The sequence below is a fragment of the Schistocerca nitens genome, unplaced genomic scaffold, assembly GCF_023898315.1.
Source record: "Schistocerca nitens isolate TAMUIC-IGC-003100 unplaced genomic scaffold, iqSchNite1.1 HiC_scaffold_118, whole genome shotgun sequence".
NCBI classification, from domain to species: domain Eukaryota; kingdom Metazoa; phylum Arthropoda; class Insecta; order Orthoptera; family Acrididae; genus Schistocerca; species Schistocerca nitens.
The window spans coordinates 19,571-44,656 of NW_026045660.1; the positions used below are offsets into that span (position 1 = coordinate 19,571).

The 25,086-nt window shown below is 53.1% G+C and overlaps 1 protein-coding gene and 43 non-coding genes across 44 annotated transcripts; 35 read left to right on the top strand and 9 right to left on the bottom strand.

The window, feature by feature from the left end:
• The first annotated feature begins 81 nt into the window (after positions 1-81).
• Trnai-aau (transfer RNA isoleucine (anticodon AAU)) lies at positions 82-155 on the top strand. The gene has a single exon. It is a non-coding gene; the product is annotated as a tRNA-Ile (tRNA).
• A 276-nt stretch (positions 156-431) lies between these two features.
• Trnag-ucc (transfer RNA glycine (anticodon UCC)) lies at positions 432-503 on the bottom strand. The gene has a single exon. It is a non-coding gene; the product is annotated as a tRNA-Gly (tRNA).
• A 353-nt stretch (positions 504-856) lies between these two features.
• Trnag-gcc (transfer RNA glycine (anticodon GCC)) lies at positions 857-927 on the top strand. The gene has a single exon. It is a non-coding gene; the product is annotated as a tRNA-Gly (tRNA).
• A 381-nt stretch (positions 928-1,308) lies between these two features.
• Positions 1,309-1,381, top strand: Trnam-cau (transfer RNA methionine (anticodon CAU)). Its single transcript has one exon. It is a non-coding gene; the product is annotated as a tRNA-Met (tRNA).
• A 305-nt stretch (positions 1,382-1,686) lies between these two features.
• Positions 1,687-1,758, top strand: Trnae-uuc (transfer RNA glutamic acid (anticodon UUC)). The gene has a single exon. It is a non-coding gene; the product is annotated as a tRNA-Glu (tRNA).
• Positions 1,759-1,956: 198 nt separating this feature from the next.
• Trnai-aau (transfer RNA isoleucine (anticodon AAU)) lies at positions 1,957-2,030 on the top strand. The gene has a single exon. It is a non-coding gene; the product is annotated as a tRNA-Ile (tRNA).
• Positions 2,031-2,616: 586 nt separating this feature from the next.
• Trnag-ucc (transfer RNA glycine (anticodon UCC)) lies at positions 2,617-2,688 on the bottom strand. The gene has a single exon. It is a non-coding gene; the product is annotated as a tRNA-Gly (tRNA).
• A 353-nt stretch (positions 2,689-3,041) lies between these two features.
• On the top strand, positions 3,042-3,112 carry Trnag-gcc (transfer RNA glycine (anticodon GCC)). The gene has a single exon. It is a non-coding gene; the product is annotated as a tRNA-Gly (tRNA).
• Positions 3,113-3,493: 381 nt separating this feature from the next.
• Positions 3,494-3,566, top strand: Trnam-cau (transfer RNA methionine (anticodon CAU)). The gene has a single exon. It is a non-coding gene; the product is annotated as a tRNA-Met (tRNA).
• Positions 3,567-3,871: 305 nt separating this feature from the next.
• Trnae-uuc (transfer RNA glutamic acid (anticodon UUC)) lies at positions 3,872-3,943 on the top strand. Its single transcript has one exon. It is a non-coding gene; the product is annotated as a tRNA-Glu (tRNA).
• Positions 3,944-4,141: 198 nt separating this feature from the next.
• Trnai-aau (transfer RNA isoleucine (anticodon AAU)) lies at positions 4,142-4,215 on the top strand. The gene has a single exon. It is a non-coding gene; the product is annotated as a tRNA-Ile (tRNA).
• A 586-nt stretch (positions 4,216-4,801) lies between these two features.
• On the bottom strand, positions 4,802-4,873 carry Trnag-ucc (transfer RNA glycine (anticodon UCC)). Its single transcript has one exon. It is a non-coding gene; the product is annotated as a tRNA-Gly (tRNA).
• A 353-nt stretch (positions 4,874-5,226) lies between these two features.
• Positions 5,227-5,297, top strand: Trnag-gcc (transfer RNA glycine (anticodon GCC)). Its single transcript has one exon. It is a non-coding gene; the product is annotated as a tRNA-Gly (tRNA).
• A 381-nt stretch (positions 5,298-5,678) lies between these two features.
• On the top strand, positions 5,679-5,751 carry Trnam-cau (transfer RNA methionine (anticodon CAU)). Its single transcript has one exon. It is a non-coding gene; the product is annotated as a tRNA-Met (tRNA).
• A 305-nt stretch (positions 5,752-6,056) lies between these two features.
• On the top strand, positions 6,057-6,128 carry Trnae-uuc (transfer RNA glutamic acid (anticodon UUC)). Its single transcript has one exon. It is a non-coding gene; the product is annotated as a tRNA-Glu (tRNA).
• Positions 6,129-6,326: 198 nt separating this feature from the next.
• On the top strand, positions 6,327-6,400 carry Trnai-aau (transfer RNA isoleucine (anticodon AAU)). Its single transcript has one exon. It is a non-coding gene; the product is annotated as a tRNA-Ile (tRNA).
• A 586-nt stretch (positions 6,401-6,986) lies between these two features.
• Trnag-ucc (transfer RNA glycine (anticodon UCC)) lies at positions 6,987-7,058 on the bottom strand. Its single transcript has one exon. It is a non-coding gene; the product is annotated as a tRNA-Gly (tRNA).
• Positions 7,059-7,411: 353 nt separating this feature from the next.
• Positions 7,412-7,482, top strand: Trnag-gcc (transfer RNA glycine (anticodon GCC)). The gene has a single exon. It is a non-coding gene; the product is annotated as a tRNA-Gly (tRNA).
• Positions 7,483-7,863: 381 nt separating this feature from the next.
• Trnam-cau (transfer RNA methionine (anticodon CAU)) lies at positions 7,864-7,936 on the top strand. Its single transcript has one exon. It is a non-coding gene; the product is annotated as a tRNA-Met (tRNA).
• A 305-nt stretch (positions 7,937-8,241) lies between these two features.
• On the top strand, positions 8,242-8,313 carry Trnae-uuc (transfer RNA glutamic acid (anticodon UUC)). The gene has a single exon. It is a non-coding gene; the product is annotated as a tRNA-Glu (tRNA).
• A 198-nt stretch (positions 8,314-8,511) lies between these two features.
• On the top strand, positions 8,512-8,585 carry Trnai-aau (transfer RNA isoleucine (anticodon AAU)). Its single transcript has one exon. It is a non-coding gene; the product is annotated as a tRNA-Ile (tRNA).
• A 586-nt stretch (positions 8,586-9,171) lies between these two features.
• Trnag-ucc (transfer RNA glycine (anticodon UCC)) lies at positions 9,172-9,243 on the bottom strand. The gene has a single exon. It is a non-coding gene; the product is annotated as a tRNA-Gly (tRNA).
• A 353-nt stretch (positions 9,244-9,596) lies between these two features.
• On the top strand, positions 9,597-9,667 carry Trnag-gcc (transfer RNA glycine (anticodon GCC)). Its single transcript has one exon. It is a non-coding gene; the product is annotated as a tRNA-Gly (tRNA).
• A 381-nt stretch (positions 9,668-10,048) lies between these two features.
• Trnam-cau (transfer RNA methionine (anticodon CAU)) lies at positions 10,049-10,121 on the top strand. Its single transcript has one exon. It is a non-coding gene; the product is annotated as a tRNA-Met (tRNA).
• A 305-nt stretch (positions 10,122-10,426) lies between these two features.
• Positions 10,427-10,498, top strand: Trnae-uuc (transfer RNA glutamic acid (anticodon UUC)). The gene has a single exon. It is a non-coding gene; the product is annotated as a tRNA-Glu (tRNA).
• Positions 10,499-10,696: 198 nt separating this feature from the next.
• On the top strand, positions 10,697-10,770 carry Trnai-aau (transfer RNA isoleucine (anticodon AAU)). Its single transcript has one exon. It is a non-coding gene; the product is annotated as a tRNA-Ile (tRNA).
• A 586-nt stretch (positions 10,771-11,356) lies between these two features.
• On the bottom strand, positions 11,357-11,428 carry Trnag-ucc (transfer RNA glycine (anticodon UCC)). The gene has a single exon. It is a non-coding gene; the product is annotated as a tRNA-Gly (tRNA).
• Positions 11,429-11,781: 353 nt separating this feature from the next.
• Positions 11,782-11,852, top strand: Trnag-gcc (transfer RNA glycine (anticodon GCC)). The gene has a single exon. It is a non-coding gene; the product is annotated as a tRNA-Gly (tRNA).
• Positions 11,853-12,233: 381 nt separating this feature from the next.
• On the top strand, positions 12,234-12,306 carry Trnam-cau (transfer RNA methionine (anticodon CAU)). Its single transcript has one exon. It is a non-coding gene; the product is annotated as a tRNA-Met (tRNA).
• Positions 12,307-12,611: 305 nt separating this feature from the next.
• Positions 12,612-12,683, top strand: Trnae-uuc (transfer RNA glutamic acid (anticodon UUC)). Its single transcript has one exon. It is a non-coding gene; the product is annotated as a tRNA-Glu (tRNA).
• Positions 12,684-12,881: 198 nt separating this feature from the next.
• Trnai-aau (transfer RNA isoleucine (anticodon AAU)) lies at positions 12,882-12,955 on the top strand. Its single transcript has one exon. It is a non-coding gene; the product is annotated as a tRNA-Ile (tRNA).
• A 586-nt stretch (positions 12,956-13,541) lies between these two features.
• Positions 13,542-13,613, bottom strand: Trnag-ucc (transfer RNA glycine (anticodon UCC)). Its single transcript has one exon. It is a non-coding gene; the product is annotated as a tRNA-Gly (tRNA).
• Positions 13,614-13,966: 353 nt separating this feature from the next.
• On the top strand, positions 13,967-14,037 carry Trnag-gcc (transfer RNA glycine (anticodon GCC)). Its single transcript has one exon. It is a non-coding gene; the product is annotated as a tRNA-Gly (tRNA).
• Positions 14,038-14,418: 381 nt separating this feature from the next.
• Positions 14,419-14,491, top strand: Trnam-cau (transfer RNA methionine (anticodon CAU)). Its single transcript has one exon. It is a non-coding gene; the product is annotated as a tRNA-Met (tRNA).
• Positions 14,492-14,796: 305 nt separating this feature from the next.
• Positions 14,797-14,868, top strand: Trnae-uuc (transfer RNA glutamic acid (anticodon UUC)). Its single transcript has one exon. It is a non-coding gene; the product is annotated as a tRNA-Glu (tRNA).
• A 198-nt stretch (positions 14,869-15,066) lies between these two features.
• Positions 15,067-15,140, top strand: Trnai-aau (transfer RNA isoleucine (anticodon AAU)). Its single transcript has one exon. It is a non-coding gene; the product is annotated as a tRNA-Ile (tRNA).
• A 586-nt stretch (positions 15,141-15,726) lies between these two features.
• Trnag-ucc (transfer RNA glycine (anticodon UCC)) lies at positions 15,727-15,798 on the bottom strand. Its single transcript has one exon. It is a non-coding gene; the product is annotated as a tRNA-Gly (tRNA).
• A 353-nt stretch (positions 15,799-16,151) lies between these two features.
• Trnag-gcc (transfer RNA glycine (anticodon GCC)) lies at positions 16,152-16,222 on the top strand. The gene has a single exon. It is a non-coding gene; the product is annotated as a tRNA-Gly (tRNA).
• A 381-nt stretch (positions 16,223-16,603) lies between these two features.
• Trnam-cau (transfer RNA methionine (anticodon CAU)) lies at positions 16,604-16,676 on the top strand. Its single transcript has one exon. It is a non-coding gene; the product is annotated as a tRNA-Met (tRNA).
• Positions 16,677-16,981: 305 nt separating this feature from the next.
• Positions 16,982-17,053, top strand: Trnae-uuc (transfer RNA glutamic acid (anticodon UUC)). The gene has a single exon. It is a non-coding gene; the product is annotated as a tRNA-Glu (tRNA).
• A 198-nt stretch (positions 17,054-17,251) lies between these two features.
• On the top strand, positions 17,252-17,325 carry Trnai-aau (transfer RNA isoleucine (anticodon AAU)). Its single transcript has one exon. It is a non-coding gene; the product is annotated as a tRNA-Ile (tRNA).
• A 596-nt stretch (positions 17,326-17,921) lies between these two features.
• Positions 17,922-17,993, bottom strand: Trnag-ucc (transfer RNA glycine (anticodon UCC)). Its single transcript has one exon. It is a non-coding gene; the product is annotated as a tRNA-Gly (tRNA).
• A 1,012-nt stretch (positions 17,994-19,005) lies between these two features.
• LOC126218497 (nuclear receptor corepressor 1-like) lies at positions 19,006-19,599 on the top strand. The gene has a single exon (XM_049942128.1). The coding sequence runs from the start codon at positions 19,006-19,008 to the stop codon at positions 19,597-19,599; it is 594 nt and encodes a 197-aa protein (XP_049798085.1).
• A 5,160-nt stretch (positions 19,600-24,759) lies between these two features.
• On the top strand, positions 24,760-24,832 carry Trnam-cau (transfer RNA methionine (anticodon CAU)). The gene has a single exon. It is a non-coding gene; the product is annotated as a tRNA-Met (tRNA).
• The last annotated feature ends 254 nt before the right edge of the window (positions 24,833-25,086 follow it).

Consider the following 25,086-nt stretch of genomic DNA (forward strand, 5'->3'; position numbering starts at 1 on the left):
AGACGTCCGACGACCATAGAAATGGTGTACGGCTTCATGCCATACGTTTCCAGCGCAGGGCTGAGCAACTGCATCTGCCGAGGCCCGTTAGCTCAGTTGGTTAGAGCGTCGTGCTAATAACGCGAAGGTCGTGGGTTCGATCCCCCCACGGGCCACTAGTCTTTTACTACTACGAAAAGGCAGCGCCGATTTCAGCAGGCGAGTGTGATGACCAAAAGATCATCACCCCGCGTGGAAGTTGACAGAGGATCCGAACCCGACTTGTCGGGAAGCGCTACAGCATTCACTCGGCAATGGCCATAATATGTTGAATACACTGGTTCTCAACCGATGAAGACAAGATGAAAGAAAATGTCCGATTGCCGATTTGAAAAAACATTAATTTAAGGGCGCGTGGCGAAAGTACTCATACGCGAAATTAAAAAGCCCGTTGCGGTGGCCGGGAATCGAACCGGGATCAACTGCTTGGAAGGCAACTATGCTGACCATTACACCACCACCGCACAAGGAAGCGCCCCGACGCCGCGCTGTGTCGGCTTCCCGCCTGTCGGCAGCGGCCGAAGGTGATCGTACCTGGCAGGCGCATTTCGAGGTAGGCTAGGAGAGAACATCCAGCCGCATTCGGACAGCGTATCCGCGCACATTTCGCATCCTTTGGCAAGAGTCGGTGTCGGTGCCGGCGCCGGCGACGCAAGAGTACGCAGAGGACCGCGTTCTGGCGGCATTTTTAAGCAGTGCAGTGCAGGATTCAGCGTCTGCAGCATCTTCTCGACAGAATGCTACGGCGCTTGACGGCAGTCCCACTTTCCCTTGAGACATCTGCTCGGCAAGCAGCGTGAAGTTACTACTGGCCCGAGCATCGGTGGTTCAGTGGTAGAATGCTCGCCTGCCACGCGGGCGGCCCGGGTTCGATTCCCGGCCGATGCATCGTTTTGCTGTTCCCGCGATAATGCTGCCGTGCTGCTTGCGCTCTTGAGATGCACGATCCACAAGAATGTATAGCTGGATTCCCTTGAGAAGAACCGAGAACGCAGCACTCGCGGGTCCCCACTAGGACGCTCGCATCATGTTCTACAGACTAGCGTCGGCCTGGCCTCACAATTTGCTATGTCCAGGTGCCTCCGAGGCACTGAACGTTAACGACAAGGAGTGCTGCCTATCGTTTGCAAAAGCTGCAGCAACACCGCAATCAACTGGGCCGGCAATGCACGTCTAGCAACAGAACACGTTATCCAGGAAGTACAGTGTCTTTACGTCTAACATTGGGTATGGTACTTACCCAGTTTCCAGGAAAAGCGGTTCACCCGTGCCTCGGTAGCGCAGTAGGCAGCGCGTAAGTCTCATAATCTTAAGGTCGTGAGTTCGATCCTCACCTGGGGCATTTAATTTTCTGTGACTGATGGTGATGCTGTCGCTAGGGCACCAACTTATTTCTTGTTTGTTATCCACAACGGTTTCAACGCTTCAGCGGGAAAATGTTTACTCCCTGTTACTGCTACTTACAGCTTCCCTTTCCCTCTTCTCCCAGCACAGCATGAAGCCAAAAGCATTGCTCTGAGACGTTTGAGGTGCGCGCCTTGCCAGTCAGTATGCGCAAAGACGCTCGCAAAGAGAGAAGGGCGCCGACGCGGGACACGACACGAAATGCGACAAGCGACCGTCCGAACCGGCGAAGACACCCCCACATCCGGTGTGGTCTAGTGGCTAGGATACCTGGCTTTCACCCAGGAGGCCCGGGTTCGATTCCCGGTACCGGAACGGAATTTTTTCCACACGAACCGTGACAAGTTTGAGCTGACCGAGCTGCCGTTTCCCGTCCTGCTCGCAATATAGCTACTGTTTCGTGACCGTCAGCAGAATATAGACGAGGGAAGCAGACGTCCGACGACCATAGAAATGGTGTACGGCTTCATGCCATACGTTTCCAGCGCAGGGCTGAGCAACTGCATCTGCCGAGGCCCGTTAGCTCAGTTGGTTAGAGCGTCGTGCTAATAACGCGAAGGTCGTGGGTTCGATCCCCCCACGGGCCACTAGTCTTTTACTACTACGAAAAGGCAGCGCCGATTTCAGCAGGCGAGTGTGATGACCAAAAGATCATCACCCCGCGTGGAAGTTGACAGAGGATCCGAACCCGACTTGTCGGGAAGCGCTACAGCATTCACTCGGCAATGGCCATAATATGTTGAATACACTGGTTCTCAACCGATGAAGACAAGATGAAAGAAAATGTCCGATTGCCGATTTGTAACAACTTTGGCCCTTGTCAGTACTTGGGCGGGTGAGCGCATGGGGACACAGGGTACTGTTGGCAGTTTTACTTCCTATTTTTTCCTTCTCCTTTGTTTTCGGAGCTACAACCCGATTCGGTCATGGACACGCCACCGTGAAAGGAAGGGGGAGTGCTGTGTGCCCATCGCCTCGCCTCTCCTTACCTCTCTCAGTCGTTTCTCGTGCTTGTCGTTTTGATATAGGCCGATTTGAGAGCGTCAGCTCTCGCGTCAGCTGAGCAAAGTCGAGACACACTACAGGCTGGTCTGCAGCGAGTAAGAAGGGGGAAAAAACATTAATTTAAGGGCGCGTGGCGAAAGTACTCATACGCGAAATTAAAAAGCCCGTTGCGGTGGCCGGGAATCGAACCCGGATCAACTGCTTGGAAGGCAACTATGCTGACCATTACACCACCACCGCACAAGGAAGCGCCCCGACGCCGCGCTGTGTCGGCTTCCCGCCTGTCGGCAGCGGCCGAAGGTGATCGTACCTGGCAGGCGCATTTCGAGGTAGGCTAGGGGAGAACATCCAGCCGCATTCGGACAGCGTATCCGCGCACATTTCGCATCCTTTGGCAAGAGTCGGTGTCGGTGCCGGCGCCGGCGACGCAAGAGTACGCAGAGGACCGCGTTCTGGCGGCATTTTTAAGCAGTGCAGTGCAGGATTCAGCGTCTGCAGCATCTTCTCGACAGAATGCTACGGCGCTTGACGGCAGTCCCACTTTCCCTTGAGACATCTGCTCGGCAAGCAGCGTGAAGTTACTACTGGCCCGAGCATCGGTGGTTCAGTGGTAGAATGCTCGCCTGCCACGCGGGCGGCCCGGGTTCGATTCCCGGCCGATGCATCGTTTTGCTGTTCCCGCGATAATGCTGCCGTGCTGCTTGCGCTCTTGAGATGCACGATCCACAAGAATGTATAGCTGGATTCCCTTGAGAAGAACCGAGAACGCAGCACTCGCGGGTCCCCACTAGGACGCTCGCATCATGTTCTACAGACTAGCGTCGGCCTGGCCTCACAATTTGCTATGTCCAGGTGCCTCCGAGGCACTGAACGTTAACGACAAGGAGTGCTGCCTATCGTTTGCAAAAGCTGCAGCAACACCGCAATCAACTGGGCCGGCAATGCACGTCTAGCAACAGAACACGTTATCCAGGAAGTACAGTGTCTTTACGTCTAACATTGGGTATGGTACTTACCCAGTTTCCAGGAAAAGCGGTTCACCCGTGCCTCGGTAGCGCAGTAGGCAGCGCGTAAGTCTCATAATCTTAAGGTCGTGAGTTCGATCCTCACCTGGGGCATTTAATTTTCTGTGACTGATGGTGATGCTGTCGCTAGGGCACCAACTTATTTCTTGTTTGTTATCCACAACGGTTTCAACGCTTCAGCGGGAAAATGTTTACTCCCTGTTACTGCTACTTACAGCTTCCCTTTCCCTCTTCTCCCAGCACAGCATGAAGCCAAAAGCATTGCTCTGAGACGTTTGAGGTGCGCGCCTTGCCAGTCAGTATGCGCAAAGACGCTCGCAAAGAGAGAAGGGCGCCGACGCGGGACACGACACGAAATGCGACAAGCGACCGTCCGAACCGGCGAAGACACCCCCACATCCGGTGTGGTCTAGTGGCTAGGATACCTGGCTTTCACCCAGGAGGCCCGGGTTCGATTCCCGGTACCGGAACGGAATTTTTTCCACACGAACCGTGACAAGTTTGAGCTGACCGAGCTGCCGTTTCCCGTCCTGCTCGCAATATAGCTACTGTTTCGTGACCGTCAGCAGAATATAGACGAGGGAAGCAGACGTCCGACGACCATAGAAATGGTGTACGGCTTCATGCCATACGTTTCCAGCGCAGGGCTGAGCAACTGCATCTGCCGAGGCCCGTTAGCTCAGTTGGTTAGAGCGTCGTGCTAATAACGCGAAGGTCGTGGGTTCGATCCCCCCACGGGCCACTAGTCTTTTACTACTACGAAAAGGCAGCGCCGATTTCAGCAGGCGAGTGTGATGACCAAAAGATCATCACCCCGCGTGGAAGTTGACAGAGGATCCGAACCCGACTTGTCGGGAAGCGCTACAGCATTCACTCGGCAATGGCCATAATATGTTGAATACACTGGTTCTCAACCGATGAAGACAAGATGAAAGAAAATGTCCGATTGCCGATTTGTAACAACTTTGGCCCTTGTCAGTACTTGGGCGGGTGAGCGCATGGGGACACAGGGTACTGTTGGCAGTTTTACTTCCTATTTTTTCCTTCTCCTTTGTTTTCGGAGCTACAACCCGATTCGGTCATGGACACGCCACCGTGAAAGGAAGGGGGAGTGCTGTGTGCCCATCGCCTCGCCTCTCCTTACCTCTCTCAGTCGTTTCTCGTGCTTGTCGTTTTGATATAGGCCGATTTGAGAGCGTCAGCTCTCGCGTCAGCTGAGCAAAGTCGAGACACACTACAGGCTGGTCTGCAGCGAGTAAGAAGGGGGAAAAAACATTAATTTAAGGGCGCGTGGCGAAAGTACTCATACGCGAAATTAAAAAGCCCGTTGCGGTGGCCGGGAATCGAACCGGGATCAACTGCTTGGAAGGCAACTATGCTGACCATTACACCACCACCGCACAAGGAAGCGCCCCGACGCCGCGCTGTGTCGGCTTCCCGCCTGTCGGCAGCGGCCGAAGGTGATCGTACCTGGCAGGCGCATTTCGAGGTAGGCTAGGAGAGAACATCCAGCCGCATTCGGACAGCGTATCCGCGCACATTTCGCATCCTTTGGCAAGAGTCGGTGTCGGTGCCGGCGCCGGCGACGCAAGAGTACGCAGAGGACCGCGTTCTGGCGGCATTTTTAAGCAGTGCAGTGCAGGATTCAGCGTCTGCAGCATCTTCTCGACAGAATGCTACGGCGCTTGACGGCAGTCCCACTTTCCCTTGAGACATCTGCTCGGCAAGCAGCGTGAAGTTACTACTGGCCCGAGCATCGGTGGTTCAGTGGTAGAATGCTCGCCTGCCACGAGGGCGGCCCGGGTTCGATTCCCGGCCGATGCATCGTTTTGCTGTTCCCGCGATAATGCTGCCGTGCTGCTTGCGCTCTTGAGATGCACGATCCACAAGAATGTATAGCTGGATTCCCTTGAGAAGAACCGAGAACGCAGCACTCGCGGGTCCCCACTAGGACGCTCGCATCATGTTCTACAGACTAGCGTCGGCCTGGCCTCACAATTTGCTATGTCCAGGTGCCTCCGAGGCACTGAACGTTAACGACAAGGAGTGCTGCCTATCGTTTGCAAAAGCTGCAGCAACACCGCAATCAACTGGGCCGGCAATGCACGTCTAGCAACAGAACACGTTATCCAGGAAGTACAGTGTCTTTACGTCTAACATTGGGTATGGTACTTACCCAGTTTCCAGGAAAAGCGGTTCACCCGTGCCTCGGTAGCGCAGTAGGCAGCGCGTAAGTCTCATAATCTTAAGGTCGTGAGTTCGATCCTCACCTGGGGCATTTAATTTTCTGTGACTGATGGTGATGCTGTCGCTAGGGCACCAACTTATTTCTTGTTTGTTATCCACAACGGTTTCAACGCTTCAGCGGGAAAATGTTTACTCCCTGTTACTGCTACTTACAGCTTCCCTTTCCCTCTTCTCCCAGCACAGCATGAAGCCAAAAGCATTGCTCTGAGACGTTTGAGGTGCGCGCCTTGCCAGTCAGTATGCGCAAAGACGCTCGCAAAGAGAGAAGGGCGCCGACGCGGGACACGACACGAAATGCGACAAGCGACCGTCCGAACCGGCGAAGACACCCCCACATCCGGTGTGGTCTAGTGGCTAGGATACCTGGCTTTCACCCAGGAGGCCCGGGTTCGATTCCCGGTACCGGAACGGAATTTTTTCCACACGAACCGTGACAAGTTTGAGCTGACCGAGCTGCCGTTTCCCGTCCTGCTCGCAATATAGCTACTGTTTCGTGACCGTCAGCAGAATATAGACGAGGGAAGCAGACGTCCGACGACCATAGAAATGGTGTACGGCTTCATGCCATACGTTTCCAGCGCAGGGCTGAGCAACTGCATCTGCCGAGGCCCGTTAGCTCAGTTGGTTAGAGCGTCGTGCTAATAACGCGAAGGTCGTGGGTTCGATCCCCCCACGGGCCACTAGTCTTTTACTACTACGAAAAGGCAGCGCCGATTTCAGCAGGCGAGTGTGATGACCAAAAGATCATCACCCCGCGTGGAAGTTGACAGAGGATCCGAACCCGACTTGTCGGGAAGCGCTACAGCATTCACTCGGCAATGGCCATAATATGTTGAATACACTGGTTCTCAACCGATGAAGACAAGATGAAAGAAAATGTCCGATTGCCGATTTGTAACAACTTTGGCCCTTGTCAGTACTTGGGCGGGTGAGCGCATGGGGACACAGGGTACTGTTGGCAGTTTTACTTCCTATTTTTTCCTTCTCCTTTGTTTTCGGAGCTACAACCCGATTCGGTCATGGACACGCCACCGTGAAAGGAAGGGGGAGTGCTGTGTGCCCATCGCCTCGCCTCTCCTTACCTCTCTCAGTCGTTTCTCGTGCTTGTCGTTTTGATATAGGCCGATTTGAGAGCGTCAGCTCTCGCGTCAGCTGAGCAAAGTCGAGACACACTACAGGCTGGTCTGCAGCGAGTAAGAAGGGGGAAAAAACATTAATTTAAGGGCGCGTGGCGAAAGTACTCATACGCGAAATTAAAAAGCCCGTTGCGGTGGCCGGGAATCGAACCCGGATCAACTGCTTGGAAGGCAACTATGCTGACCATTACACCACCACCGCACAAGGAAGCGCCCCGACGCCGCGCTGTGTCGGCTTCCCGCCTGTCGGCAGCGGCCGAAGGTGATCGTACCTGGCAGGCGCATTTCGAGGTAGGCTAGGGGAGAACATCCAGCCGCATTCGGACAGCGTATCCGCGCACATTTCGCATCCTTTGGCAAGAGTCGGTGTCGGTGCCGGCGCCGGCGACGCAAGAGTACGCAGAGGACCGCGTTCTGGCGGCATTTTTAAGCAGTGCAGTGCAGGATTCAGCGTCTGCAGCATCTTCTCGACAGAATGCTACGGCGCTTGACGGCAGTCCCACTTTCCCTTGAGACATCTGCTCGGCAAGCAGCGTGAAGTTACTACTGGCCCGAGCATCGGTGGTTCAGTGGTAGAATGCTCGCCTGCCACGCGGGCGGCCCGGGTTCGATTCCCGGCCGATGCATCGTTTTGCTGTTCCCGCGATAATGCTGCCGTGCTGCTTGCGCTCTTGAGATGCACGATCCACAAGAATGTATAGCTGGATTCCCTTGAGAAGAACCGAGAACGCAGCACTCGCGGGTCCCCACTAGGACGCTCGCATCATGTTCTACAGACTAGCGTCGGCCTGGCCTCACAATTTGCTATGTCCAGGTGCCTCCGAGGCACTGAACGTTAACGACAAGGAGTGCTGCCTATCGTTTGCAAAAGCTGCAGCAACACCGCAATCAACTGGGCCGGCAATGCACGTCTAGCAACAGAACACGTTATCCAGGAAGTACAGTGTCTTTACGTCTAACATTGGGTATGGTACTTACCCAGTTTCCAGGAAAAGCGGTTCACCCGTGCCTCGGTAGCGCAGTAGGCAGCGCGTAAGTCTCATAATCTTAAGGTCGTGAGTTCGATCCTCACCTGGGGCATTTAATTTTCTGTGACTGATGGTGATGCTGTCGCTAGGGCACCAACTTATTTCTTGTTTGTTATCCACAACGGTTTCAACGCTTCAGCGGGAAAATGTTTACTCCCTGTTACTGCTACTTACAGCTTCCCTTTCCCTCTTCTCCCAGCACAGCATGAAGCCAAAAGCATTGCTCTGAGACGTTTGAGGTGCGCGCCTTGCCAGTCAGTATGCGCAAAGACGCTCGCAAAGAGAGAAGGGCGCCGACGCGGGACACGACACGAAATGCGACAAGCGACCGTCCGAACCGGCGAAGACACCCCCACATCCGGTGTGGTCTAGTGGCTAGGATACCTGGCTTTCACCCAGGAGGCCCGGGTTCGATTCCCGGTACCGGAACGGAATTTTTTCCACACGAACCGTGACAAGTTTGAGCTGACCGAGCTGCCGTTTCCCGTCCTGCTCGCAATATAGCTACTGTTTCGTGACCGTCAGCAGAATATAGACGAGGGAAGCAGACGTCCGACGACCATAGAAATGGTGTACGGCTTCATGCCATACGTTTCCAGCGCAGGGCTGAGCAACTGCATCTGCCGAGGCCCGTTAGCTCAGTTGGTTAGAGCGTCGTGCTAATAACGCGAAGGTCGTGGGTTCGATCCCCCCACGGGCCACTAGTCTTTTACTACTACGAAAAGGCAGCGCCGATTTCAGCAGGCGAGTGTGATGACCAAAAGATCATCACCCCGCGTGGAAGTTGACAGAGGATCCGAACCCGACTTGTCGGGAAGCGCTACAGCATTCACTCGGCAATGGCCATAATATGTTGAATACACTGGTTCTCAACCGATGAAGACAAGATGAAAGAAAATGTCCGATTGCCGATTTGTAACAACTTTGGCCCTTGTCAGTACTTGGGCGGGTGAGCGCATGGGGACACAGGGTACTGTTGGCAGTTTTACTTCCTATTTTTTCCTTCTCCTTTGTTTTCGGAGCTACAACCCGATTCGGTCATGGACACGCCACCGTGAAAGGAAGGGGGAGTGCTGTGTGCCCATCGCCTCGCCTCTCCTTACCTCTCTCAGTCGTTTCTCGTGCTTGTCGTTTTGATATAGGCCGATTTGAGAGCGTCAGCTCTCGCGTCAGCTGAGCAAAGTCGAGACACACTACAGGCTGGTCTGCAGCGAGTAAGAAGGGGGAAAAAACATTAATTTAAGGGCGCGTGGCGAAAGTACTCATACGCGAAATTAAAAAGCCCGTTGCGGTGGCCGGGAATCGAACCCGGATCAACTGCTTGGAAGGCAACTATGCTGACCATTACACCACCACCGCACAAGGAAGCGCCCCGACGCCGCGCTGTGTCGGCTTCCCGCCTGTCGGCAGCGGCCGAAGGTGATCGTACCTGGCAGGCGCATTTCGAGGTAGGCTAGGGGAGAACATCCAGCCGCATTCGGACAGCGTATCCGCGCACATTTCGCATCCTTTGGCAAGAGTCGGTGTCGGTGCCGGCGCCGGCGACGCAAGAGTACGCAGAGGACCGCGTTCTGGCGGCATTTTTAAGCAGTGCAGTGCAGGATTCAGCGTCTGCAGCATCTTCTCGACAGAATGCTACGGCGCTTGACGGCAGTCCCACTTTCCCTTGAGACATCTGCTCGGCAAGCAGCGTGAAGTTACTACTGGCCCGAGCATCGGTGGTTCAGTGGTAGAATGCTCGCCTGCCACGCGGGCGGCCCGGGTTCGATTCCCGGCCGATGCATCGTTTTGCTGTTCCCGCGATAATGCTGCCGTGCTGCTTGCGCTCTTGAGATGCACGATCCACAAGAATGTATAGCTGGATTCCCTTGAGAAGAACCGAGAACGCAGCACTCGCGGGTCCCCACTAGGACGCTCGCATCATGTTCTACAGACTAGCGTCGGCCTGGCCTCACAATTTGCTATGTCCAGGTGCCTCCGAGGCACTGAACGTTAACGACAAGGAGTGCTGCCTATCGTTTGCAAAAGCTGCAGCAACACCGCAATCAACTGGGCCGGCAATGCACGTCTAGCAACAGAACACGTTATCCAGGAAGTACAGTGTCTTTACGTCTAACATTGGGTATGGTACTTACCCAGTTTCCAGGAAAAGCGGTTCACCCGTGCCTCGGTAGCGCAGTAGGCAGCGCGTAAGTCTCATAATCTTAAGGTCGTGAGTTCGATCCTCACCTGGGGCATTTAATTTTCTGTGACTGATGGTGATGCTGTCGCTAGGGCACCAACTTATTTCTTGTTTGTTATCCACAACGGTTTCAACGCTTCAGCGGGAAAATGTTTACTCCCTGTTACTGCTACTTACAGCTTCCCTTTCCCTCTTCTCCCAGCACAGCATGAAGCCAAAAGCATTGCTCTGAGACGTTTGAGGTGCGCGCCTTGCCAGTCAGTATGCGCAAAGACGCTCGCAAAGAGAGAAGGGCGCCGACGCGGGACACGACACGAAATGCGACAAGCGACCGTCCGAACCGGCGAAGACACCCCCACATCCGGTGTGGTCTAGTGGCTAGGATACCTGGCTTTCACCCAGGAGGCCCGGGTTCGATTCCCGGTACCGGAACGGAATTTTTTCCACACGAACCGTGACAAGTTTGAGCTGACCGAGCTGCCGTTTCCCGTCCTGCTCGCAATATAGCTACTGTTTCGTGACCGTCAGCAGAATATAGACGAGGGAAGCAGACGTCCGACGACCATAGAAATGGTGTACGGCTTCATGCCATACGTTTCCAGCGCAGGGCTGAGCAACTGCATCTGCCGAGGCCCGTTAGCTCAGTTGGTTAGAGCGTCGTGCTAATAACGCGAAGGTCGTGGGTTCGATCCCCCCACGGGCCACTAGTCTTTTACTACTACGAAAAGGCAGCGCCGATTTCAGCAGGCGAGTGTGATGACCAAAAGATCATCACCCCGCGTGGAAGTTGACAGAGGATCCGAACCCGACTTGTCGGGAAGCGCTACAGCATTCACTCGGCAATGGCCATAATATGTTGAATACACTGGTTCTCAACCGATGAAGACAAGATGAAAGAAAATGTCCGATTGCCGATTTGTAACAACTTTGGCCCTTGTCAGTACTTGGGCGGGTGAGCGCATGGGGACACAGGGTACTGTTGGCAGTTTTACTTCCTATTTTTTCCTTCTCCTTTGTTTTCGGAGCTACAACCCGATTCGGTCATGGACACGCCACCGTGAAAGGAAGGGGGAGTGCTGTGTGCCCATCGCCTCGCCTCTCCTTACCTCTCTCAGTCGTTTCTCGTGCTTGTCGTTTTGATATAGGCCGATTTGAGAGCGTCAGCTCTCGCGTCAGCTGAGCAAAGTCGAGACACACTACAGGCTGGTCTGCAGCGAGTAAGAAGGGGGAAAAAACATTAATTTAAGGGCGCGTGGCGAAAGTACTCATACGCGAAATTAAAAAGCCCGTTGCGGTGGCCGGGAATCGAACCCGGATCAACTGCTTGGAAGGCAACTATGCTGACCATTACACCACCACCGCACAAGGAAGCGCCCCGACGCCGCGCTGTGTCGGCTTCCCGCCTGTCGGCAGCGGCCGAAGGTGATCGTACCTGGCAGGCGCATTTCGAGGTAAGCTAGGGGAGAACATCCAGCCGCATTCGGACAGCGTATCCGCGCACATTTCGCATCCTTTGGCAAGAGTCGGTGTCGGTGCCGGCGCCGGCGACGCAAGAGTACGCAGAGGACCGCGTTCTGGCGGCATTTTTAAGCAGTGCAGTGCAGGATTCAGCGTCTGCAGCATCTTCTCGACAGAATGCTACGGCGCTTGACGGCAGTCCCACTTTCCCTTGAGACATCTGCTCGGCAAGCAGCGTGAAGTTACTACTGGCCCGAGCATCGGTGGTTCAGTGGTAGAATGCTCGCCTGCCACGCGGGCGGCCCGGGTTCGATTCCCGGCCGATGCATCGTTTTGCTGTTCCCGCGATAATGCTGCCGTGCTGCTTGCGCTCTTGAGATGCACGATCCACAAGAATGTATAGCTGGATTCCCTTGAGAAGAACCGAGAACGCAGCACTCGCGGGTCCCCACTAGGACGCTCGCATCATGTTCTACAGACTAGCGTCGGCCTGGCCTCACAATTTGCTATGTCCAGGTGCCTCCGAGGCACTGAACGTTAACGACAAGGAGTGCTGCCTATCGTTTGCAAAAGCTGCAGCAACACCGCAATCAACTGGGCCGGCAATGCACGTCTAGCAACAGAACACGTTATCCAGGAAGTACAGTGTCTTTACGTCTAACATTGGGTATGGTACTTACCCAGTTTCCAGGAAAAGCGGTTCACCCGTGCCTCGGTAGCGCAGTAGGCAGCGCGTAAGTCTCATAATCTTAAGGTCGTGAGTTCGATCCTCACCTGGGGCATTTAATTTTCTGTGACTGATGGTGATGCTGTCGCTAGGGCACCAACTTATTTCTTGTTTGTTATCCACAACGGTTTCAACGCTTCAGCGGGAAAATGTTTACTCCCTGTTACTGCTACTTACAGCTTCCCTTTCCCTCTTCTCCCAGCACAGCATGAAGCCAAAAGCATTGCTCTGAGACGTTTGAGGTGCGCGCCTTGCCAGTCAGTATGCGCAAAGACGCTCGCAAAGAGAGAAGGGCGCCGACGCGGGACACGACACGAAATGCGACAAGCGACCGTCCGAACCGGCGAAGACACCCCCACATCCGGTGTGGTCTAGTGGCTAGGATACCTGGCTTTCACCCAGGAGGCCCGGGTTCGATTCCCGGTACCGGAACGGAATTTTTTCCACACGAACCGTGACAAGTTTGAGCTGACCGAGCTGCCGTTTCCCGTCCTGCTCGCAATATAGCTACTGTTTCGTGACCGTCAGCAGAATATAGACGAGGGAAGCAGACGTCCGACGACCATAGAAATGGTGTACGGCTTCATGCCATACGTTTCCAGCGCAGGGCTGAGCAACTGCATCTGCCGAGGCCCGTTAGCTCAGTTGGTTAGAGCGTCGTGCTAATAACGCGAAGGTCGTGGGTTCGATCCCCCCACGGGCCACTAGTCTTTTACTACTACGAAAAGGCAGCGCCGATTTCAGCAGGCGAGTGTGATGACCAAAAGATCATCACCCCGCGTGGAAGTTGACAGAGGATCCGAACCCGACTTGTCGGGAAGCGCTACAGCATTCACTCGGCAATGGCCATAATATGTTGAATACACTGGTTCTCAACCGATGAAGACAAGATGAAAGAAAATGTCCGATTGCCGATTTGTAACAACTTTGGCCCTTGTCAGTACTTGGGCGGGTGAGCGCATGGGGACACAGGGTACTGTTGGCAGTTTTACTTCCTATTTTTTCCTTCTCCTTTGTTTTCGGAGCTACAACCCGATTCGGTCATGGACACGCCACCGTGAAAGGAAGGGGGAGTGCTGTGTGCCCATCGCCTCGCCTCTCCTTACCTCTCTCAGTCGTTTCTCGTGCTTGTCGTTTTGATATAGGCCGATTTGAGAGCGTCAGCTCTCGCGTCAGCTGAGCAAAGTCGAGACACACTACAGGCTGGTCTGCAGCGAGTAAGAAGGGGGAAAAAACATTAATTTAAGGGCGCGTGGCGAAAGTACTCATACGCGAAATTAAAAAGCCCGTTGCGGTGGCCGGGAATCGAACCCGGATCAACTGCTTGGAAGGCAACTATGCTGACCATTACACCACCACCGCACAAGGAAGCGCCCCGACGCCGCGCTGTGTCGGCTTCCCGCCTGTCGGCAGCGGCCGAAGGTGATCGTACCTGGCAGGCGCATTTCGAGGTAGGCTAGGGGAGAACATCCAGCCGCATTCGGACAGCGTATCCGCGCACATTTCGCATCCTTTGGCAAGAGTCGGTGTCGGTGCCGGCGCCGGCGACGCAAGAGTACGCAGAGGACCGCGTTCTGGCGGCATTTTTAAGCAGTGCAGTGCAGGATTCAGCGTCTGCAGCATCTTCTCGGCAGAATGCTACGGCGCTTGACGGCAGTCCCACTTTCCCTTGAGACATCTGCTCGGCAAGCAGCGTGAAGTTACTACTGGCCCGAGCATCGGTGGTTCAGTGGTAGAATGCTCGCCTGCCACGCGGGCGGCCCGGGTTCGATTCCCGGCCGATGCATCGTTTTGCTGTTCCCGCGATAATGCTGCCGTGCTGCTTGCGCTCTTGAGATGCACGATCCACAAGAATGTATAGCTGGATTCCCTTGAGAAGAACCGAGAACGCAGCACTCGCGGGTCCCCACTAGGACGCTCGCATCATGTTCTACAGACTAGCGTCGGCCTGGCCTCACAATTTGCTATGTCCAGGTGCCTCCGAGGCACTGAACGTTAACGACAAGGAGTGCTGCCTATCGTTTGCAAAAGCTGCAGCAACACCGCAATCAACTGGGCCGGCAATGCACGTCTAGCAACAGAACACGTTATCCAGGAAGTACAGTGTCTTTACGTCTAACATTGGGTATGGTACTTACCCAGTTTCCAGGAAAAGCGGTTCACCCGTGCCTCGGTAGCGCAGTAGGCAGCGCGTAAGTCTCATAATCTTAAGGTCGTGAGTTCGATCCTCACCTGGGGCATTTAATTTTCTGTGACTGATGGTGATGCTGTCGCTAGGGCACCAACTTATTTCTTGTTTGTTATCCACAACGGTTTCAACGCTTCAGCGGGAAAATGTTTACTCCCTGTTACTGCTACTTACAGCTTCCCTTTCCCTCTTCTCCCAGCACAGCATGAAGCCAAAAGCATTGCTCTGAGACGTTTGAGGTGCGCGCCTTGCCAGTCAGTATGCGCAAAGACGCTCGCAAAGAGAGAAGGGCGCCGACGCGGGACACGACACGAAATGCGACAAGCGACCGTCCGAACCGGCGAAGACACCCCCACATCCGGTGTGGTCTAGTGGCTAGGATACCTGGCTTTCACCCAGGAGGCCCGGGTTCGATTCCCGGTACCGGAACGGAATTTTTTCCACACGAACCGTGACAAGTTTGAGCTGACCGAGCTGCCGTTTCCCGTCCTGCTCGCAATATAGCTACTGTTTCGTGACCGTCAGCAGAATATAGACGAGGGAAGCAGACGTCCGACGACCATAGAAATGGTGTACGGCTTCATGCCATACGTTTCCAGCGCAGGGCTGAGCAACTGCATCTGCCGAGGCCCGTTAGCTCAGTTGGTTAGAGCGTCGTGCTAATAACGCGAAGGTCGTGGGTTCGATCCCCCCACGGGCCACTAGTCTTTTACTACTACGAAAAGGCAGCGCCGATTTCAGCAGGCGAGTGTGATGACCAAAAGATCATCACCCCGCGTGGAAGTTGACAGAGGATCCGAACCCGACTTGTCGGGAAGCGCTACAGCATTCACTCGGCAATGGCCATAATATGTTGAATACACTGGTTCTCAACCGATGAAGACAAGATGAAAGAAAATGTCCGATTGCCGATTTGTAACAACTTTGGCCCTTGTCAGTACTTGGGCGGGTGAGCGCATGGGGACACAGGGTACTGTTGGCAGTTTTACTTCCTATTTTTTCCTTCTCCTTTGTTTTCGGAGCTACAACCCGATTCGGTCATGGACACGCCACCGTGAAAGGAAGGGGGAGTGCTGTGTGCCCATCGCCTCGCCTCTCCTTACCTCTCTCAGTCGTTTCTCGTGCTTGTCGTTTTGATATAGGCCGATTTGAGAGCGTCAGCTCTCGCGTCAGCTGAGCAAAGTCGAGACACACTACAGGCTGGTCTGCAGCGAGTAAGAAGGGGGAAAAAACATTAATTTAAGGGCGCGTGGCGAAAGTACTCATACGCGAAATTAAAAAGCCCGTTGCGGTGGCCGGGAATCGAACCCGGATCAACTGCTTGGAAGGCAACTATGCTGACCATTACACCACCACCGCACAAGGAAGCGCCCCGACGCCGCGCTGTGTCGGCTTCCCGCCTGTCGGCAGCGGCCGAAGGTGATCGTACCTGGCAGGCGCATTTCGAGGTAGGCTAGGGGAGAACATCCAGCCGCATTCGGACAGCGTATCCGCGCACATTTCGCATCCTTTGGCAAGAGTCGGTGTCGGTGCCGGCGCCGGCGACGCAAGAGTACGCAGAGGACCGCGTTCTGGCGGCATTTTTAAGCAGTGCAGTGCAGGATTCAGCGTCTGCAGCATCTTCTCGACAGAATGCTACGGCGCTTGACGGCAGTCCCACTTTCCCTTGAGACATCTGCTCGGCAAGCAGCGTGAAGTTACTACTGGCCCGAGCATCGGTGGTTCAGTGGTAGAATGCTCGCCTGCCACGCGGGCGGCCCGGGTTCGATTCCCGGCCGATGCATCGTTTTGCTGTTCCCGCGATAATGCTGCCGTGCTGCTTGCGCTCTTGAGATGCACGATCCACAAGAATGTATAGCTGGATTCCCTTGAGAAGAACCGAGAACGCAGCACTCGCGGGTCCCCACTAGGACGCTCGCATCATGTTCTACAGACTAGCGTCGGCCTGGCCTCACAATTTGCTATGTCCAGGTGCCTCCGAGGCACTGAACGTTAACGACAAGGAGTGCTGCCTATCGTTTGCAAAAGCTGCAGCAACACCGCAATCAACTGGGCCGGCAATGCACGTCTAGCAACAGAACACGTTATCCAGGAAGTACAGTGTCTTTACGTCTAACATTGGGTATGGTACTTACCCAGTTTCCAGGAAAAGCGGTTCACCCGTGCCTCGGTAGCGCAGTAGGCAGCGCGTAAGTCTCATAATCTTAAGGTCGTGAGTTCGATCCTCACCTGGGGCATTTAATTTTCTGTGACTGATGGTGATGCTGTCGCTAGGGCACCAACTTATTTCTTGTTTGTTATCCACAACGGTTTCAACGCTTCAGCGGGAAAATGTTTACTCCCTGTTACTGCTACTTACAGCTTCCCTTTCCCTCTTCTCCCAGCACAGCATGAAGCCAAAAGCATTGCTCTGAGACGTTTGAGGTGCGCGCCTTGCCAGTCAGTATGCGCAAAGACGCTCGCAAAGAGAGAAGGGCGCCGACGCGGGACACGACACGAAATGCGACAAGCGACCGTCCGAACCGGCGAAGACACCCCCACATCCGGTGTGGTCTAGTGGCTAGGATACCTGGCTTTCACCCAGGAGGCCCGGGTTCGATTCCCGGTACCGGAACGGAATTTTTTCCACACGAACCGTGACAAGTTTGAGCTGACCGAGCTGCCGTTTCCCGTCCTGCTCGCAATATAGCTACTGTTTCGTGACCGTCAGCAGAATATAGACGAGGGAAGCAGACGTCCGACGACCATAGAAATGGTGTACGGCTTCATGCCATACGTTTCCAGCGCAGGGCTGAGCAACTGCATCTGCCGAGGCCCGTTAGCTCAGTTGGTTAGAGCGTCGTGCTAATAACGCGAAGGTCGTGGGTTCGATCCCCCCACGGGCCACTAGTCTTTTACTACTACGAAAAGGCAGCGCCGATTTCAGCAGGCGAGTGTGATGACCAAAAGATCATCACCCCGCGTGGAAGTTGACAGAGGATCCGAACCCGACTTGTCGGGAAGCGCTACAGCATTCACTCGGCAATGGCCATAATATGTTGAATACACTGGTTCTCAACCGATGAAGACAAGATGAAAGAAAATGTCCGATTGCCGATTTGTAACAACTTTGGCCCTTGTCAGTACTTGGGCGGGTGAGCGCATGGGGACACAGGGTACTGTTGGCAGTTTTACTTCCTATTTTTTCCTTCTCCTTTGTTTTCGGAGCTACAACCCGATTCGGTCATGGACACGCCACCGTGAAAGGAAGGGGGAGTGCTGTGTGCCCATCGCCTCGCCTCTCCTTACCTCTCTCAGTCGTTTCTCGTGCTTGTCGTTTTGATATAGGCCGATTTGAGAGCGTCAGCTCTCGCGTCAGCTGAGCAAAGTCGAGACAAGTCGAGACACACTACAGGCTGGTCTGCAGCGAGTAAGAAGGGGGAAAAAACATTAATTTAAGGGCGCGTGGCGAAAGTACTCATACGCGAAATTAAAAAGCCCGTTGCGGTGGCCGGGAATCGAACCCGGATCAACTGCTTGGAAGGCAACTATGCTGACCATTACACCACCACCGCACAAGGAAGCGCCCCGACGCCGCGCTGTGTCGGCTTCCCGCCTGTCGGCAGCGGCCGAAGGTGATCGTACCTGGCAGGCGCATTTCGAGGTAGGCTAGGGGAGAACATCCAGCCGCATTCGGACGGCGTATCCGCGCACGTCGCACGTCGCGCAGAGCTCCGCTGTTGTCGTCGGTTTGTTTACATCGCCGGGCCTTTGGCGCTTCGTTGTTCGTGATTTCTGCATTGAAGATTTGTAAGTAACAAAATGTCGACATTTTCGAGAGCTAACACCGCTCAGTGTGTATTTGATAGAAGTGCTGTCCGGCCTACCGCGTTTGAAATACACGAGTGGTTATTCGAAGACCTAAAGATACCGGAAGAAATCGTAGACACCTTTCAATTGGACTTTGTTCAGTATTGCTTGTTCTTGAAATTTACCTCTGGGGACATGTGTGAAAAGTTTGTTGCTAAATTTGGTGGCAGTCGCCGTTTTAAACATGCAGACGGCAGTATTAGTAATGTGCAAATTGTGGCGTCAGGTTTTGGTATTCGAACTGTTCGAGTTTTTAATGTCCCACCGGAATGCCCTGATCAAGTTTTATCTCGTGCCTTGTCGCGATTTGGTGACGTTCTTAACGTTACAATGGAGAAATGGTCTAGTGCATATCGTTATAAAGTTGCTAGTGGTGTCCGTAGTGTACGGATGGACCTGAAACAACATATTCCTTCCTACTTTGTAATTGGTGGGGTTCGTGCACAGGTCTCATATATCGGGCAACCGCCGACATGTGCCGTATGTCATTCTACGGAACATTTGAGGGGTGACTGCCCTCGACGGCGGCCTGTTCAGTTACCGCGTGAAGATGTTGTGGGTGGTGGCGATAAATTTGTGCCCCTAATGAGTGAGATTGTAGCAGGAACATCGTTTACCGGTCCGACCGACCGACCGACCGAGCGACCGACGACCGTTGCCTCCGACGAAGACCCGTCAGTCGCGGAACATAGTCACACGACTGTCGGGCAGGAGGAAATGGAGGTTGTCCAGGACCCGCCTACCCCGACCGACCGGGTTGATGACGAAAGGGACGCACGCTCTGTTAATGCCGATGCCGTTCAATCGGAACCGGTGAAGGCAACAGACACTTCTTTACCCCCGCCGCCCCTTCCGGTGCCAACTTCTGCCGATCCTGTGAAGCCTTCAGCGGCAAATAAAACGCAACGTCGCCAGCGGGGCAAGGGTAAACAGGTCAAGGATCCGAACCCAGCCGCCCTCGCGAATCCGCCAGCCACGGAGAGTGGCAGTGAAAGTGAGGCGATGTCACAAGGTTCCTCTCGTAGTAGCAGCCCCGCCAGGACAGAGAAGATTCGAGCACACACTGAACGCTTACAACAATTTCTCAGTGCTGAGAAGGAACAGGACGTTGCCGCTGCGAAGCGTAAATTAGAACAGGGCAGTGAGCAGTTACCACAGCGCCCGCGCAAACATTCTGTGCCGTCACAGCCGGCCGTAACATCGCGCGGCGGCCGGGCGGAAGCCACCAAGCCGTCGGGCGACGCACGACCACCCCCGCCACCTGACAGTCACAGCCCGTGGTGGCAGCAGGAGGACGAGGGGGGCCAGTAGCCATGCGCGCAGACTCACATCATTCTAATGAGTCCGTCTACATTGTAATTGACCTAGAAACGCATGTGTCTTGAACTGTGTCCAGTGTATTGTTGTGCCATGTTTTTGTAGCCTTGCTACTAACCGCTACAGTGTTTTACGACCTATTGCAAATTCCATTTTATGCCAGCTGCCATTCATTTAAGTATACGTCCGGCGTTTTATCACTTCGTTGGTGCTTTATATTGCTCTGTTTTGTCCATCTGCCTCAAATGTCAACGCACCCACACCCATCGACTGTGTTTTCTGTTTTGACATTAACCGTTGCCGGTATTTCAGCGGTGCAAAAGGTAGCTGCATTTAAAGATGTTTTATATCATGGAAATTTTAGTATTGCCCTTCTTCAAGAAGTGTCTAGTGATGTTTTTAGCTATATTCCAGGCTACGATGTTAATTTACACCCTTAATAATGACAATAACTGTGGCACAGTAAATTTTCTGCACAGTATTGTCCACGAGTTACGAAATGTGTTGCAGTGCTTCTTGACTGTTTTATTGGGGTGCTTAAGGCGCTGCATCTGAGTCTTCCGTTTCTCATTTTCTTGCTAATTCTTGAGTGTCTGTGTTTTAAATGGCCGCCGCTCGTCAACATCTAAAGACCTTTTCAGTTTTATCACTCAATGTAAATCGCATCATAGCTGCGCATAAAATAGCAAGTTTTATAGACTTTTTAACTTTGGGAGGCTATGACGTTGCATTACTCCAAGAAGTCACTGTTCAGCGCTTTCATAACGTCCCTGGCTACGATGTAATCTATAACATTAACGTGGAAGGAACTTGTGGCACCGCTGTTCTTTATAAAACTGTATTGCAACCATCTAACGTTCAATTTTTACCGAATGGCCGCTTACTTACGTGTACGATCCAGGAGGTCACATTTATTAATATATACGCGCCGAGTGGCACTGATCATAAACGTGCTCGTTCTGTTTTTTTTAATCAAGATGTGGTTCCGTTCTTTGCGTCGACCCGCAATGTAGTAGTTGGCGGCGACTTTAACTGTGTTACTGCTGCAGCCGATCAATTTCCCACGGCTACCAGGTGCCCGGAACTTTCCCAACTAATTGTGACCAATGACTTGATCGATGTTTGGCGTCATTTTCATCCTACCACGACGCAATACACACATTTTTATGCGACAGGTGCCAGCAGAATTGATCGTATTTATGCGTCGCGGCCACTTCAAACCTATCTTCAGAGGGTTGCGGTACATCCCGTCGCTTTTAGTGATCACTGCGGTGTTGTGTGTGACGTGCAATTACTGGCCAATAGGCAGGCGCCACCTTCCCGTATTTGGAAACTTAATACCCGTCATCTCTCTGACGCCGGTTTACGTTGCGAGATTCAGAACGTGTGGCGGCTTTGTTCTGAAAAACGGGGAAATTATGCCACGGTCTTACAATGGTGGGTCGACTTCGCCAAACCACAGTTGCGCAGTGTTGCGATGCGGTATGCAAGGGAGGCGTCGTTTTGGGAGAGGCGCACCATTGCCTTTTATCAGCAGTGCCTCCAAGATGCGCTTGATGCGCCCGTGGCGCCAGATCAAAACTTACGCGCACGTTTGAATAGAATTAAAAGCAAGATACTCCATCATCACCTCCACAAGGCACACGGTGTTCTGATTAGGAGCCGGCCGCAGTGTGACACCATTGACGAAGTGCCAACGCTTTACCACTTGGCACGCGAGAAACGGTTGGCGCGGAGGAAAGACATTACCACCCTCATCACGGCCACGGGTGCTCGTCTCACGGCGAAGCATGAGATCGTTCCCTACGTCTCCGACTACTTTAAGAGACTGTTCGGACAGACTGCTGCCGACGATGTCGCACGTTCCTTTCTATTAGATGAATTGGATACTGTCATCTCTGAATCTGACCGTCAGTCACTGGATGAGATGTTGTCACAGGACGATGTGAAAGACGTCTTGCGTTCGTGTCGTCGGGGGAAGTCTCCAGGTCTCGATGGTCTTCCCATCGAATTTTACCTGGCTTATTGGGATATTTTCGGTGAGACTTTGACGATCATGATAAATGAAATTGTTCGTGGTGCTGCTGTCCCTTCGAAGTTCGTTGAAGGGCGTATTGTATTAATTCCGAAGACACCGACAGCATGTCGTGTTGAGGCATTACGCCCTATCACACTTTTAAATGCAGATTATAAACTGGCGGCACGATGCCTCGCAACGAAACTCAGTGTGGTCATGGACAGGATCATCAGTCCCTTTCAGTCGTGTGGTGTGAAACGTCGTAGCATTTTTCACGCTGCGGCTTCATACCGAGACGTGGTCGCGTACGCAGCAATTAATGACCTGTCGGCTGGCATTCTCTCCATCGACTTTGCCAATGCATTCGACCGTATCGGGCACGATTATCTTCTGTCCGTCATGACAAAACTGGGGTTCGGCGGCCACTTTCTCGATGCTATACGGCATCTTTTAACGTCGGCGACGTCAGTAATTGTAATCAATGGTTGGCAGTCGCCGCCCATTCCTATTACAAGATCTGTCAGACAGGGCTGTCCTTTATCAATGCTCCTATTTGTCATTGCGCTCGACCCGTTTTTGCGCGCAGTCGGTCGCATCATTGAAGGTGTCCAGGTCTGTCACGTCTCACTCAAATGTGCTGCCTATGCTGACGACGTGGGACTTTTCATGGGGCGGGCACATGACTTGGACAGAGTTCGCGATGTTCTGACATTGTACGAACGTGCCTCTGGCGCCGTTTTGAATACGCGGAAAACTGTATTGATACCACTGGGTCGGCGGGAACTGTCTGCTGAACAGGACTGGTTCCGTGTTGTGCGCACCCACAAAATTTTAGGACTCGACATTGTAGCGTGCCCACAAAAAATGCAAGTTTTAAACTGGAGGCGAATTCTTGGCACTGTGAAGGCCCTATGTCGCAGCCACTCAGGTCGCCGACTCAACTTACATCAACGTGTGGCTGTCATTAATACATTCATCTTATCGAATGCGTGGTACATCGCCCAACTGCTTAGTGTTCCGAAGCCGGTCGGGAGGGCGATTTCGCAGGCAGTCTACTGGCTGCTGTGGCGGCATGAAATTTTTAAAGTCAAGGCTTCGACCTGTGTCATCGACAGGCAGCTGGGCGGCCTCGGGTTCATCGACGTTCCACGCAAATGCGGCGCGCTGCTCGTCCACCGGACAGCCACCCTGCAGTCCGACGACCCGGCAGGAACTACCGCGGCACTCCTGGAGCTCTACCGCCCACACTCTGAAGCGGCGCCCGTCTCTCTCGCGGCCATCCCGTACAAGATGTCCTACGTACGGGAGTACTTTTTAACGAGGAGCTACGCTCTGTCAACGGCTACCGACAGACACAGGACCGCCCGCGGACTCTACGTTGCCCTGACTGGACGACCTCCGCGTCATAAATTGGTGCTCCGGAACCCCACAGTGGAATGGGTGAAGGTGTGGGCAAACATCAACAACCCAGTGTTGCCGTCGGACGTGAGTGCGCTCTGGTTTAAAATCGTCAACAACACGCTATCGACGAACCAGCGGCTAGCCGACATTCACCTTCTTCCCTCTGCCGCCTGTGGAAGATGTGGTGTTGTGGACACACGGGAACATCGTTTTGAGTGTGCATCGGTGTCGACGGTATGGCGGCTGTGTCAACGAATGGTCGCCCACATTAATAGAACGCCTCCTCACCTTGTGACTGTTCGTCGTGTGATAGTGCCTAACTTCCAAGCTTTCCCGCGGACAAAAAATAACGCCACTGTCTGGCTATTAGGGCATACGATTTATGCCCTTATAGATATGGCCGTCACTGATACTGTGATTTACCTGGATTATTTGTGGGCCCAGTATATGATACTGAAGGATTGTGTTCAATTTCGCGAACTGTTTGCGAATTTTTTGTAGGCGGCCTTGGATTATGGCTATGAAATGGAACTGCGACAGACACCTTGAACTGCGATTTACTGAGCTGACGCGTTCCACTTTTTATTTATTTTTCATACTTTTATTTGTTTTATTTGTGTTATGGTTGGTGAATTCTGCCACCAACTCACTACGGGTCGTTCTGGTTTTATCTCCAAGAGAGGAGTGTCCCTTTAATTTTGAGGAATTTAATTTGTGCCCGGGACTTCATGGCTATTTTCGACGATACGGCCTGTTTGTATGGGACATTCATAGTTGCAGGAGTGGTTTTTTTTTTTTTCCAGTCTCTTAATTTCTGTTCCCGGACTGTCGCGATTTCATTTTATTACTTTTAGGTGATTTTTATTTCTTTCGTGTGATGCACACTTCGACGTAAACTCTCATGTTGTGCTGTTTGACACCTGTTTTGTAACAACTCTCTGCTACATCGGAGTGACACATTCGTCAAGAGGGAGAATATTTTACTTTCAAGCGGAATATGTTTTTAGTTGAAATACGAGCTGAAGAGTTGAACCGGCGGAGGAAGGAAGACCGTCCACGAATTCCGCGATAAAATTACTTTTAGTTCTTCATTTTTCTCTGGCAGAAGACAGCATACCATCTGAGGAGAAGATGATTTTGTTTTCAGTTATTCCTCTGTTCCATGAAGTTCGACAGTCCAGCAAATATAGCGTTGAAGCTCGCCGAAGAAGGCATGTTTTGGTGAGAGCAAGGAGGGCTATAAGGGGAGTTGGGAGGCCCTAAATTAAAAAAAAAAAAAAAAAAAAAAAAAAAAAAAAGTGGTAGAATGCTCGCCTGCCACGCGGGCGGCCCGGGTTCGATTCCCGGCCGATGCATCGTTTTGCTGTTCCCGCGATAATGCTGCCGTGCTGCTTGCGCTCTTGAGATGCACGATCCACAAGAATGTATAGCTGGATTCCCTTGAGAAGAACCGAGAACGCAGCACTCGCGGGTCCCCACTAGGACGCTCGCATCATGTTCTACAGACTAGCGTCGGCCTGGCCTCACAATTTGCTATGTCCAGGTGCCTCCGAGGCACTGAACGTTAACGACAAGGAGTGCTGCCTATCGTTTGCAAAAGCTGCAGCAACACCGCAATCAACTGGGCCGGCAATGCACGTCTAGCAACAGAACACGTTATCCAGGAAGTACAGTGTCTTTACGTCTAACATTGGGTATGGTACTTACCCAGTTTCCAGGAAAAGCGGTTCACCCGTGCCTCGGTAGCGCAGTAGGCAGCGCGTAAGTCTCATAATCTTAAGGTCGTGAGTTCGATCCTCACCCGGGGCATTTAATTTTCTGTGACTGATGGTGATGCTGTTGCTAGGGCTCCAACTTATTTCTTGTTTGTTATCCACAACGGTTTCAACGCTTCAGCGGGAAAATGTTTACTCCCTGTTACTGCTACTTACAGCTTCCCTTTCCCTCTTCTCCCAGCACAGCATGAAGCCAAAAGCATTGCTCTGAGACGTTTGAGGTGCGCGCCTTGCCAGTCAGTATGCGCAAAGACGCTCGCAAAGAGAGAAGGGCGCCGACGCGGGACA